A 12946-nucleotide genomic window follows, 5' to 3' on the forward strand; every position below is an offset into this window, starting at 1 on the left:
TACAAGTAGTGCAGTGGGGCTTTAAATGAAACTGACCTTCCCCTGGATTGATGTCCGAGCTTCCATCTAGCTGAGGTATCGGCACATCCCCGCTCTGGCTTGACCTCTGGCTTGACCTCTGAGATGCTTCATCCCCTGCTTCCTCTATCTCACCAATGAGCTCATTCAACCTATGGAGGCAAGCAGACAAGGGGATAGCGAATAAAAGAAAGAGGAACAAATGATAGAAACACAGAGTCAGGCTAACTCGGACCCAGGGACAACTGGAGCCCACTGCATTAACGGTCATTTTTTGCAGGTTTAGGGTTAGGTATAGGGTTAGGGTTAGGGTTAGGTAGGGATAGAGTTAGGGTTAGGGTTATGGTAAAATGACAAAACATGACAGTTTTTACAGCCGGCTGAGTTGTCCCCAGGTCCGAGGTAGCCCGGATCCTAGAAACACTATCATACAATTCTGCTATAGCGGCCACCTGTATCGAAAGATCGCTCGTTTATGAAGACCACATTTGTTGTTTCCCTTGAAACAATGATTCTCATTAAAAATTGGTCATTCATCAAGAAGCAATGGTCTATAATGACTACCTTTCTACAAAGACCACTTTTGTGGCTTTCCTCAAGCTTCCCTCAAGTGACCTTTCTCTTAATAGTGCTCACCTCCATCATGTCATGATGCTCCTGGGCCCCATTTCACAAAACTTGTCAATAATGACAAATGACAGTTTTTGTTATAAGCTAGTGAAATCATTGCTTCTGATCGGTTATCAGCACATTTGTCACTGATTTTTGTCATTTGTCATTTAAAAATGGCTTTGAGAAGCGGGTCCCTGGTCTTCCAATAGTATTACTCTGGCTATAGCTAAGCGGCCATATATGTGGTGCTCCAGCATAACCTTTAGCCATCAAGAACTGGATGGAGAGTGGCATACATGTATGTAAATGAACGTCTTGCCAAAGGATGCTAGTGCCATGTTGGGATTTGATCCCTCATCCTCTGGACTGCGTTTCAAGTGAATGGACTATTATACCACAAAACATTCTTCTTCTTCTTCTTCTTATCGAGTCACTACACAAGTCCCGTCCAGTGGTCCACACAGGCTTTAGCACGGCAATTAACGGCTTCCAGGTCATCTTGGGTGCATGGCTCTGGCAGGAGTGGGCAGACTAGCAGGTGTTCCATTGTCTGTTCCTGGCCGCATTCACATGCCGTTTGTTCGTCTCCTAGACCCCACCTCTGCATTAGGACTCTGCATCGACCGTAGCCAGTTCTTAGGCGGTTGAGGCTAAGCCAGGTAGGCCAAGTCTCACTGGAGCCGGTTGCGAGGGATTCCTTCGGGCTGAGGGAGAGTTTATGTGGAGTGGTCTGAAGGTGGTTAGACCACAAAGTCATCCTTTGGTTGTGAGGGCTAGTATTAAGAGGCTCTACCGAGTGCAGAAAGCTGTGTCTGGATTTGAGCCGCTTGCCCACTGGCTGTTGTTCGAAGAGTGGGTGGAGTGGATTGTTTTCTTGTTTGTCCTTTTCTTTCTGGGACAAGACCAACCTTCTGACGTGTGGAGGGGCAATACCGCAGAGCAAGTAGATGTCTTCTACTTTAGTTGGCCTTAGGCATCCAGTGATCGCTCTGCAAGATGAATTTAGAGCTGGGTCAATCTTGGGTGCATGGGCCGACCTACTCCATACTGGTGATGCATACTCCGCAGCAGAGAAGCAAAGCGCGAGGGCTGTCGTCCGGATTGTTCTGGCATCAGTCCCCCAGTTGGTGTTGGCTAGCTTCTTGAGGATGCTGTTGCGGGCTCCAACTTTTGCCTTTGTGTTGGCAATGTGGTTCTTGTAGGTAAGGGAGCGATCGAGTGTGACGCCTAAGTAGACTGGGTTGGGAGTGTGCTTCAGCCTTTTCCCATACCAGCTGATCCTTAGTTGATGGTTGGCATCCCTGTTCTTGAGGTGGAATGCGCTTATCTGAGTTTTATCAGGGTTAGCTCTCAGGTGGTTGGTCGCATAGTATGGGATGAGACCGGCCAGGGCATCACTGAGGGACTCCTCCAACTTCACAAAAGACTGGTTCTGGGTGGCGATGCAGAGATCATCGGCGTAGAGGAAGCTCCTGGTGTTTGGGTGGATCGGTTGGTCATTCGTGTACACGTTAAAGAGTAACGGTGCGAGCACACTTCCTTGTGGTAGGCCATTTTTCTGTCTGCGCCATCTGCTGCGATTCCCATTGAGAACCACAAAATATCGCCGATTGGACAGCAACGTCTGGATGAGTCCAGTCAGTCTCACGTCCTTTGTCAGCTCAAAGATCTTCCTGGTAAGGATTCTGTGGTTCACGGTGTCGTAGGCAGCAGAGAGATCAACGAAAGCAGCTCCGGTGATTAGCTTACTCTCATACCCGTCCTCAATGAACTGAGTGAGGTTTAGGAGTTGGCCAGTGCATGATTTTCCTGGCCTAAACCCTGCTTGTTCTGGAATGAGATGTTCATCCACGAATGGGGCGATGCGGTTAAGGATAAGCCGCTCGAACAGCTTATATGTATGGCACAGTAGGGAGATAGGCCTGTAGCTCTTTGGACTGGCTGCGTCTTTACCAGGCTTCAATAGGGCAATAACTTTGGATTTCCTCCAGAGCTTTGGGATGTTGTTGGTGCCCAAACATTCGTTGAACATTTTGAGAAGCCAGTTGAGGGCGCCTGGTCTAAGCTGTTTGATCTGCTCGCAGAGGATGTCATCAAGTCCAGCAGCTTTGTTGTTTTTCATTGCTTTGATGGCAGCAAGCAGGTCGTCCATGGTGAACGGTCTAGTGAAAACATTCAAAACATTCAAAACAAAACATTCAAGACACTATACATTTACAACATTTAAATGCATTTTTGAAGTTTTACATCACTGCATCTACTGTTGCTTTACTGTGTTGTAAGCGAGCAAGGCTTAAATGCAACTTCTAGTTAATTTGTCCTTGTTTTTAGAGGATGACCACAAAAAAAAATGTTCTTGTGTTTTAAGTCTATCAGGCTAAACTCACTGTGCACTCTGACTGACATCAGCTGGTTGTCTACTTTTTCTGCTCTTATCTTCCTCAGCCTGTTCTTCTTCTTTCTCAAGCTCTTCATCTAAAATAATCCAGGCCTGTGACATCTCCTTCTCCGCCTGGGCCTCAAGCTCAGGACTGTCCTCATCATCAGAGTCGGATATATCTGATGGTGATTAAAAAAACGAAGCACACTCATAGTTATCTTGGATGCTCATCTTTGTCATAATCATCATCATTATCATAATCATCATTATCGTTATCACCATTATCGTTATCATCATCTTTATCATCATCATCTTACTTTTGGACTGCTACCATTGTTATTGCTATCCCTGTCCTGCTCTTCTACTAGCTTTCTCCTCCTCTTCCTCACATCATCAACAATATCGTCATGCCTATTAAATCAAGATCTACAAAACTATGGTCATCGTCAACTGCATTATCATCATCATCATAAAAATAATAAGACATTTTTAAGGTGCCAAATCAGCCTGAAAATCAAATGCTCAAGGCGCACATCATTATTATCTCCATCATCATACTTACCGATGCCAGATGGCCTTGGATTTCCCCTCGAGCTTTGGGTGCTCATTCTCCCAGATAGTACCAGGTCTTCTTCTTCCTCCTCATGAACAAGATCTACCAGAAGATTAGCAAGCTCCTCATCACACGTATCTGCATCAACAGCACAAGCAAAGAGACTTTTGTAACAGAACATGAGGGGAAATTTTACATTTCACCGGTGACGCAGCATGCAGAATAATCTGTACCTCAAGAATGCAAAATGAATCAACACAATGTAGTTAATTCCTGTCAATTCGTTTCTGAACCCTGGAGACCATATAGACATCAATTTTCAGGGTTTGTTTTGTCTTGTGTAACTCAGCTGAAATCTATGTTTAAAAAAAAAAAAAATGTAATATTCCAATGACTGCCCCCCCCCCCCTGTTAATACAATGTGATATTATAATTCCTCTGGGGATGAACCTGGACAAGTGACTTTTGCTTTTGCTTTTCCCCATTCACATACTAGTTTACCAGTTTCACTCACTACTTCCCCCTTTTTTCAATTACTTGTGTGTCTTTTTAAAAAAAATTATTGTAATTAATAATAAGTTTAACAGAAAGTTGAAAACCAAACCATTTAGACCAAACAGGTAGTTTGAGAACGTTTTTTAAAAATATAATATGGCCAAGCCAATGCTGTACCTTGTGCCTGTGATTGTGACAATCTCTGTGAGGCTTCCAGGATGGAGTAGACCAACTCCTCGTTGACGACTGGTGCAACATCACCGCTGAAGCTCTGCCTCTGAGAGGGCTCACTGTCTGCTGGAGACAAAAAATGATCACCACTCTCTATTCATTCACTTCAATGTTTTACCACAACTGTCATATCATTGATGAATGAAATGTAAGAATAATAAAGAGGAAGACCTGGTGGATGTTTCACAAAGACTAAGATCGACTTTAAGTTGGACTTAGCTATGGCGCTCTTACCATTAAAATCTTTAGATAATATTTTTTCTTCAATAATGAATTTTCAATAAATGTAAATTCTGCAGACTTTTTACCATGATTTGTACATCCCTTGAGAAGCATATGCCAGTAAATAGTGAGAGCGAATAGGGGCATCAACGGCATGCCATAGTTCAAATCCAACTTAAGTCAATCTTAGTCTTTGTGAAATACCCTCAGGTGTGTTCAATAATAAGCCTGAAAACTAGGCAGTGTTAAACCCTATCATGTATATTGAAATCCAGGATGGCATTAAGTCTTCTGGATCTCAACGACTGATATGTGTTGCACCAAAGGAGGTCTGAAATGTTTTAAAAAATAGAGAAATGAAAGATGCTGAAATCCAGGAATTACCGTACCTAAAATATGGGCACCTTGTAAAACCTATTTTCTCTTTTATATGGATTACTGTAAAACCAAAGAATTCAATGACATCAAATTTTGTAAATTGTACTCAACAGTTTTGCCACAGCAAAAGTTTCATAAATCAGTACAACTTGCAGAGTGTTAGTGGGGTTAACGCGAGATTTTCATCATCTGTACACTTACACTTGTTTAATACACTTCTCAACATAAATTTTAAGACTGGTTGTTGTTGTTGTTGTTGGGTTTAGTTTGTTGGCGCTATTCATCGATGTTTGATGATTTCCGCCAGGCTTGGTGTCCCTCCTGCAGCTCTACTTACCTTTCTGTGATTCCAATACTTGCGCGGTATGTGAGATAAAGACTTATTTTCACTTTAAGAAAATGTTGAATTACTGCATCATACCAAGAAAGATGCACAGAATTCTGGAGATAGATTACCTGGATTTTGTGAGTAGTGATATTCCACTTCGTTAGCAGGGGTGCAAGGGATGCTAATTTGGGAGGGTGGCATGACCTCTTCACTACTCTCTGTGTCCATGGGCTCATCTTCACTGCTAGTAACTTGACCCTCCCTATGGTAAAAATTGAATGAGCAAACATGCATGATGCTTAAAGAAGGAATTTTTTGTTGGTTAAAACCTAGGTAAAGGAGCACGTCCTTATATCATTCTATCATAATCATTTGTATAATAAAAAATTATTCTTAACCATCATCTTTATTATCATTATTACCTGATCATCATCATCAACATGATTATCAATATTATCATTGCTATCTTCATCATCATCATCATCATCATCATCATCATCATCATCATCATCATTATCATCATCATCCTTATCATCATCATCATCATCATCATCATCATCATCATCATCATCATCCTCCTCCTCATTCATCATCATCATCATCATCATCATCATCAACATCACCATCCTAATCCTCCTCCTCCTCCTCATCATCATCATCATCATCATCACCATCCTAATCCTCCTCCTCCTCATCATAGCATTAACATAAACCCCAAACTTGTTAGCAACATCCTTTATCTCATTGACATCCTTATTCTTATCATTATCATCATCACCACAATTACCACCATCATCATAATCATCATCAATGTCATCATCATAGGCATCATTATTATCACCATCATCATCATCACCATCATTAAAAGCCATCATTTTTGTTTTTAATAGCACAGCAAGGAAATTAGACATATATGAACTTTGAAATCACTTACATTTCCTGCAGGTCTTTAAATTGCTTCTCCACAATCTCCTGTAACCTTGTCTTCCACTTCTTCTCTGCACTCAAGAGTGGAATATCTCCCCGCTCTGAAATTAAGAATCATTGACAAAAATGGAAAAGTCATGGAAATAAGCGATTTCATATTTGACATATCATGGAGCCATTATAAAAAAATGAGCTTACAGGAATTATGATGAGCTTAAGAATCATGAAAATGGAAAAATTATCAAACTAAGAGATTTCATGTCTGACATAACATGGCGTTATTAAAAGATGAGCTTACAAACAATGTATCTCAGAGTCACTTTAAAATATCTAAGGCTCTTTAAACTCGGAATATCTCAATTATACAAGAATTATATACAAACATTTTAAAGATTTGTTTTTCCCCCTCCTAAATCCCTTCTCACTTTCTTTATTTCCTTGAACATTTGTCTACCGGTATGTATTTTGGGGGTTTATTTATAGATCTGTACAAACTACAGTCTTTCATGCAAACTTACACAATCTATATTTGTACTTAAAAAGTTATACAACTCTCTCTCTCTCTCTCTCTCTCCCTCTTTCTATCTCTGTCTCTCTCTCTCTCTCTCTCTGTCTCTTCCTCTTTCTCTCTCTCTCTCTGTCTCTGTCACTTTCTATCTCTCTCTCTCCCTCTCTCTCTCTCTCACACACCCACACAACACTTCTTACCGGGTGATGATGGAGGAAGAAGTTGATCCATCTGATCGAGTTGTTCTCTCCTCTGTTTCTCATCCTCCCAAATACCCACCAGACCTGGGTTCGTCTCAGCATTATCTAATACAATAAATTTAAAATGTAAACTGTACCATGTTGCCACACTTGCTCTATCTCCCTGGTGTTAAGGCATGTGCTACAGATGCTGTCTCAGGCCTAATAAGCAAGTAGTAATTCATAGGATATTCAATAATGAGCTTTTTCTTCAGTTTTATCTACTGATACACCTGTCAAACAAAAAGTTCATGTACTGTATACATATACAAGTTTCATACATGTGAACAAAATTGCCCTTTCCTGTTATTTAGCAAGATTCTGTAATGCCACAGAAAATAAATACAAATGTCCATGGTACATATTTCAGAAACTATATGAAGAAATCAAAAGAGTCATGTACCAAGCCACACAATATGAAAATGTGTAACTTGACGAGTTGATACACATGTACATAGGACTGTAAAAGTGTGAAATACTAAATGAATAATCATTTGGGTCTGCTCAGAGTAAAACATTGTGCATAGGCCAATAAATCATTTGTAAAAGGGGATTTTCCCTGTTTGTAAAAAGGGGGTTTCCCCCATTCATCCTCAACCACTCACCTTGCAGGTCCATCCTGTTGAGGATATCGGCAGCGACGCCGTCCACCTCCAGCTCAGAGCAGCTCTGCCTCTTGACGTCCTCCCCAAGCCACTGGGAGGAGGGGATGTTCTCATCCCCCCACACCTGGGTGCAGACGCTCATGCTGCCGCTGCTGCTGTGGCGTCGTCTCAGGGGGGTGGGTGCTCCGGGTGGGCTGGTGGCTTGGAAGCCTAAGGGGGGGGGGGGAGGAGATACAGATATGAGGAAAATTACTATCCCAGTAATCATACTACCAGTTATGCATTTGGGTCTGCTAATATCTGGAAAGGGAAAACATTCATAAAGCTTCTACATATTAAAGGTATTTGATATTTGCATTGTTATATTCTTAAAAGGTAATCATATATGAATGCACCCCAGAATATTGCCTCTGAGGACAACTACCCCCTTCCTCTCTCCCCCTGGTCAACAACCCCTCATTTAGCTCCTTATAACTTCCTCCCCGTAACTAATACCCTCTTAAGAACAGCTACCACTCTAGGAGATATACTCTGTGGGTAACTATTTCCTTATGAAAAAGCCCATTTATCCTCATACAAAACTACCCAAGCAGTTTAGGAGTTAGTTTTCCAGAGGCACAATATCGTTTTCCAAGGGTTTATTTTTTTGTTATCTTGCTATATCAGGCAATCCAACGATAGTATAAGGTTGTCGAACACAAGTACTGTGGTAGAGGTAGGTATTGAAGGGCAATTCTTTTATAAATTTAACCACCACAGAGAAATGTTATACAAGTTCTAGGTGTCCAGGGATGAGATGTCCTAGAGTGTAGTTCAATTCATTACAATTTTTTTGTTGTTAAATATAATCCGCAAGAATTCTTACTTGTGGACGGTTTTGGTGAAGAAAGCTTTTGATTGGATGAATCTGTTGCCTCCTCTGGCCTCCGAAACTTCACTGCAGCTAGGTTCAGCATGTTCATTCCATACAGGTTGTAGTCAATCAGAAACTGTCAATGTGCAAAGATATATGAAGGGAAGAAACTCACTTTGTAAAATAGCCAACAAGAAATTCTGATAATTTCATATATAATACTGCTTTTATATAATATCTGTAAAGCGCTAAGGCACATCATTGTATTGATGTATTGGGCGCTATATAAAAGCGGAATATTATTATTATTATTATTTTTAATCTGGCACCACATTATTTCCACTTTTCTAATGCTTTGTAATCCTATGCATTATAAATATACACAGATTAAAGTTGGGCTTGTGATATGGACATTCTGAGATATAAATGAGAACATAAAAATTAATAACATATAATTGATATTCTTGTAATCTACAGCTTAGGAGCTTTCCGTTGATACATAGTTCATCTATTTCACTTGTCACTTCCGACAGGGTTTTTAACCTGTAACCGTGGCAATGATTACATGAAATTCCTCACCTGGAGATTGAAAGGAACATGTGATTCGTGAGGCTGGAAGATCTTGTTCATGACAGCACCATTCTGAAGAAGCTCAACAGCCCTGAGAAAAAAGTAAGCAATAAGAATGCTACCCAGTTTGTAAGCTGACTCATTTTAATCAATTTAATTCAATTCAATTCAATTCAATTCAATCTATTTCAATTCAATTCAATTTGATTCTCTTGGAGAAAATATAATCTCTTCTTTAATAGATAAACATAAAATAATTCTTAAGGCTAATAGAATGAGGAAATGCTTCTGAATAAATCCAAAATTTATGACATCAGGTGGCAATAAAATCTTTAATCATTTTGTGGGCAATTGCCTAAATCCCTCATCCTTTGTAATGAGTAGATGGTATTCCATGAATTTACTTTAAGTTCCAATATTCTTACCTCCTTCTGACAGCAGGATTGTAGAAATAGATTTTCATAAACTGCCTCTCTGACTTGTGGTATCCATAAAGAGGTCTGAAATGATCAAATAAATGTCTATGAATAATATGACAGATGGGATGCATTACGGGAAGTAAATCTGTTTAATCACCAACTTGAAAAATGATTGTTTTCAAAGACATCAGTGCACTACTCTGATTTATTGATAATAATAATAGTGTAAACTTATAGAATCATTGGGTTATTTGATCTGAATGAATTATAACATTTATCTACAATGTGAAATGATTACTAATAATTAAATTTTGTGAGAACAAAAAAAAAGAGGAGGGGGGGGGGGGCAGGCACAATACTTAACATATTGATCAGCAAAGATACAAATTAATCAAAATGAAACTTAATAATATGCCAAATATTATTCAAACAAATTACAAAAAAATTACAACAATCTGCTATTACAAATGACAGCAAACTATAATTGGCGTAACCCTCAAACTTTGACGAAGTAAAGCATCGTGGGATCATCATCTTCATCATGGAGGCAGGATACTTACATGCCAGAGACCAGGGAGATCTTGAAGACATGCTGGACAGTGGACGAGCCCTTCCCTTGGGCCACCTGCAGGGCAGTGTCCAGACTGCTGGCCATCTGATGGAGGTAGCGGTCAGTCGGCTGGGAGCCATCGTAAGGGATGTAGATGTAGGGGAAGACTCCATGGACATGCAGACAGGTCTTCTGGCCTGTAGGATGAATGTTTTTTCATATGATATTCTGTTAATATGACTTCTGTTTTTAAATATAAAGGGTTGAAAAATTTGTACCGCTTGAGTCAGCTTCAATATTCATTATTAATATTTTCCTTGGTCAAAATAGAAAATGCAACAATTACTTACACTATTTCCGGACTACTTCCAATTTGTATCAAATGTAAAGGGTAGTAGAAATAAGAGTTAGCTATTTTCTAGAAAATTCTTTGAGAAATCACAACTTTACTTAAGATGGAAAGGCTTACACTAAACGAAAATCAAACAGTTGTTTGCTTTCAGTGGTTATTTCAACTACTGCAGCTCTGTAGATTTCACAAAAAGTAATAATAATAATAATAGAGAATATTTATGAAGCGCATAATAAATTGAAAATTTCTCTATGCGCTTTACAATCATAACAAATTTGAATATAAAAACAACATTAATACAACAATAAATAACAAAATAGATAAGCAAATGACAAAAAATATTTATGGGAAAGTTAACCAATGCACCTATAATTACACCTACATTGTAAGTAAAACTAATTGACATTACATCAAATTCAACAAACAGACACTCATCATGTCAAATCAGCCTCCCAAGTAGTTGATATCCATTGAATATTTACTTACCAGACGGAGTAGAGCCAAAGACCCTGATCACTGGGACCTGCCTGACCTCTGACCCCCTGAACTCTGAGAAGGTCACATCCAAATCTTCAATGGGGGGTGCCTGGTAGTGGTTGAGGGTCACAATCCGAACAGAAAACATCTTGCCTGGTGGTAGACTACACGTACATGCAGCTATCAATCATCTCTCTTCCTGATGGAGCAGTGGGCAAATAAAATAAAAGGGAGATGTTAATGATTTAAATGCGGGACTGCAATACTTATATGTATAGTTACTTGCACCCTCTATATAGCAAACAATGCCTAATCGGTGACCATTGGTCCCCTTTTTTAATCGAGAGCTGATTTGATGAGTTTACCACCTGCCAGTGAGCACGCAGGGAGGTCTAATCCCTCCTGGCCAAACTAGTGCAGATGGGCTTTAACAGTAGGGAGAAAGCTCCTAAAGTGCTTTTGAGAACTGAAATAAGGCTCTTTTGAAATTTGTAAGATTATATAAAAATAAGTAATCTTTTTGTTTTCTTTCTGTGTAATACAACAAATCCCCCAATAGAGAGTTTCTGGAGACAACAACAAAACAGTATTTGACATTCTAATGGGGATGTCCAAAAGGTAAAATAATTGTTAATCTGGTGTAATATCTACACCATATCAAATTTAGAGTGCATCGGACATCGGACACAAATAAGAAAGTGAAGAGAAGCAAGAATTCAAAAACAGAACTGAATCAAGAATTCAAGATAAACTTTTGACAAGCAGTATGAAAACGATGATAGCAAATGTTTACTAGAGTAGCCTTAAAGTGCTTGGTGATAATATGAAATTTAATATCAATATCATACTTCATATTATCACTAAACTAAAGCAGGTGTAATAATGTTTGATTAAAAGGAAAAGAAATAAAAAAGGGAATATAAAATTTAAAAGGAACATAGATCCCCAAGTAGAAAATGGAAAAAAAGATGATCATCATCATGAACGGACAGTGTCCACAAGACACAAAATCACCCCTCAAAGAACAAGCATACTCTATTTACAAACGTAAGAGGCCAGTACTCAAATTACTGGAAGAAGGAAAAGGAGAACATTCAATTTCGTCAAGATGAACAAAATATTGATGAAGAAAAAGTTGATGTTGATATTACCATTACAAATGATAAAGTCGTAATCAGTTAATAATTAATCACTCTCTAGTCTCTACTATTAAATAGTTTGATACGCATCATCATTGATTTTATGAAATTGAAATTAAGCAAAACACTGTTCAATTCGAATAATTCAGTTATGTTATCACACAATAATATTAAAAACATATTAATTTACTCTCTCATATTAATACAAAATACTCCATCGTAATCCAAAAACAACAACAAAACAACTAAACAACAACATCAGCAAACAATAACTAAAAGTGAAACATGGATCTGTTCAATTTCATGTTTATTCCAGACATTTAACAGACATGGATCACTACGTATGGGACCGAAGTAAAACCAAAACTTGCATTTTTAATTATCTGCATATGTGCCCGCATAATATGGAAATAAGTGATGATATACTTACGTTAAGCTCTGCATACGCTTCTCACGCATTAACTTGATACATCCATCGAACATTGAAAAGAAAATTTTACATTTTCAGGCGCAGGCGAGTCAAAACATGACCGTGGTCCAAAATAAATTCACGATCCAGGGTTATTTTTGTGACTCATCCGCAAGCCTTTCCTGATTATGACGAGAGATGGCGTACGTCTAAAATTATCTTTTCCATCTTTTTCTCTTGGACAAAGGGAGGTCTTGTGGTGTCCATTTATGGGCAGAGAGATCACAAATATGCGAACAGAAATACCGTATTACGGGTTATTCTTACATTATTTTATGCCATTCTGTGAATTTTGTAATCATTAAAAAACACATTTTACTTGGTACTCTCCGTTTTTATTCCCTTTTTCCATCCCATTGTCTCACTACTGGGGGTTTGGTATCTTTGTGACGTCACGTATACTAATTAGAAAATCCGCTGCGATAGCTTGAGAAATCATCATTGTTCTACCAGAGGGGACGCGTGTACGGCACGCGACACCGGTCACTCATTGTGACGTCAAGCATCAATTATCAATATAGATGAGGCCCTCCAGACTTATACAGCATTTTGGTATACTTTAGTTAGTATTAAGTATTAACTTATATATAATTATATACCGTCTTTCTCCAGATTACAAAA

The 12946-nt window shown here is 38.9% G+C and overlaps 1 protein-coding gene across 1 annotated transcript in view; it reads right to left on the reverse strand.

The window, feature by feature from the left end:
- The window catches only part of LOC105447382 (DNA polymerase zeta catalytic subunit), a 14613-nt gene extending 2169 nt beyond the window's left edge, over nucleotides 1-12444 (reverse strand). The window contains exons 1-14 of the mRNA XM_030972471.1: nucleotides 12287-12444; nucleotides 10727-10916; nucleotides 9899-10085; nucleotides 9345-9419; nucleotides 8929-9010; nucleotides 8362-8485; nucleotides 7497-7706; nucleotides 6853-6957; nucleotides 6152-6245; nucleotides 5346-5479; nucleotides 4236-4355; nucleotides 3573-3701; nucleotides 3018-3189; nucleotides 37-170 (exon numbers count right to left, since the gene is read on the reverse strand). Coding sequence (XP_030828331.1) covers nucleotides 37-170; nucleotides 3018-3189; nucleotides 3573-3701; nucleotides 4236-4355; nucleotides 5346-5479; nucleotides 6152-6245; nucleotides 6853-6957; nucleotides 7497-7706; nucleotides 8362-8485; nucleotides 8929-9010; nucleotides 9345-9419; nucleotides 9899-10085; nucleotides 10727-10865 — 1705 coding nt within the window. The 5' untranslated portion in view covers nucleotides 10866-10916; nucleotides 12287-12444. The remainder of the gene's footprint in view (nucleotides 1-36; nucleotides 171-3017; nucleotides 3190-3572; nucleotides 3702-4235; nucleotides 4356-5345; nucleotides 5480-6151; nucleotides 6246-6852; nucleotides 6958-7496; nucleotides 7707-8361; nucleotides 8486-8928; nucleotides 9011-9344; nucleotides 9420-9898; nucleotides 10086-10726; nucleotides 10917-12286) is intronic.
- Nucleotides 12445-12946: the final 502 nt, after the last annotated feature.

This window comes from Strongylocentrotus purpuratus, unplaced genomic scaffold, assembly GCF_000002235.5.
Source record: "Strongylocentrotus purpuratus isolate Spur 01 unplaced genomic scaffold, Spur_5.0 spur5_contig_863, whole genome shotgun sequence".
NCBI lineage: Eukaryota > Metazoa > Echinodermata > Echinoidea > Camarodonta > Strongylocentrotidae > Strongylocentrotus > Strongylocentrotus purpuratus.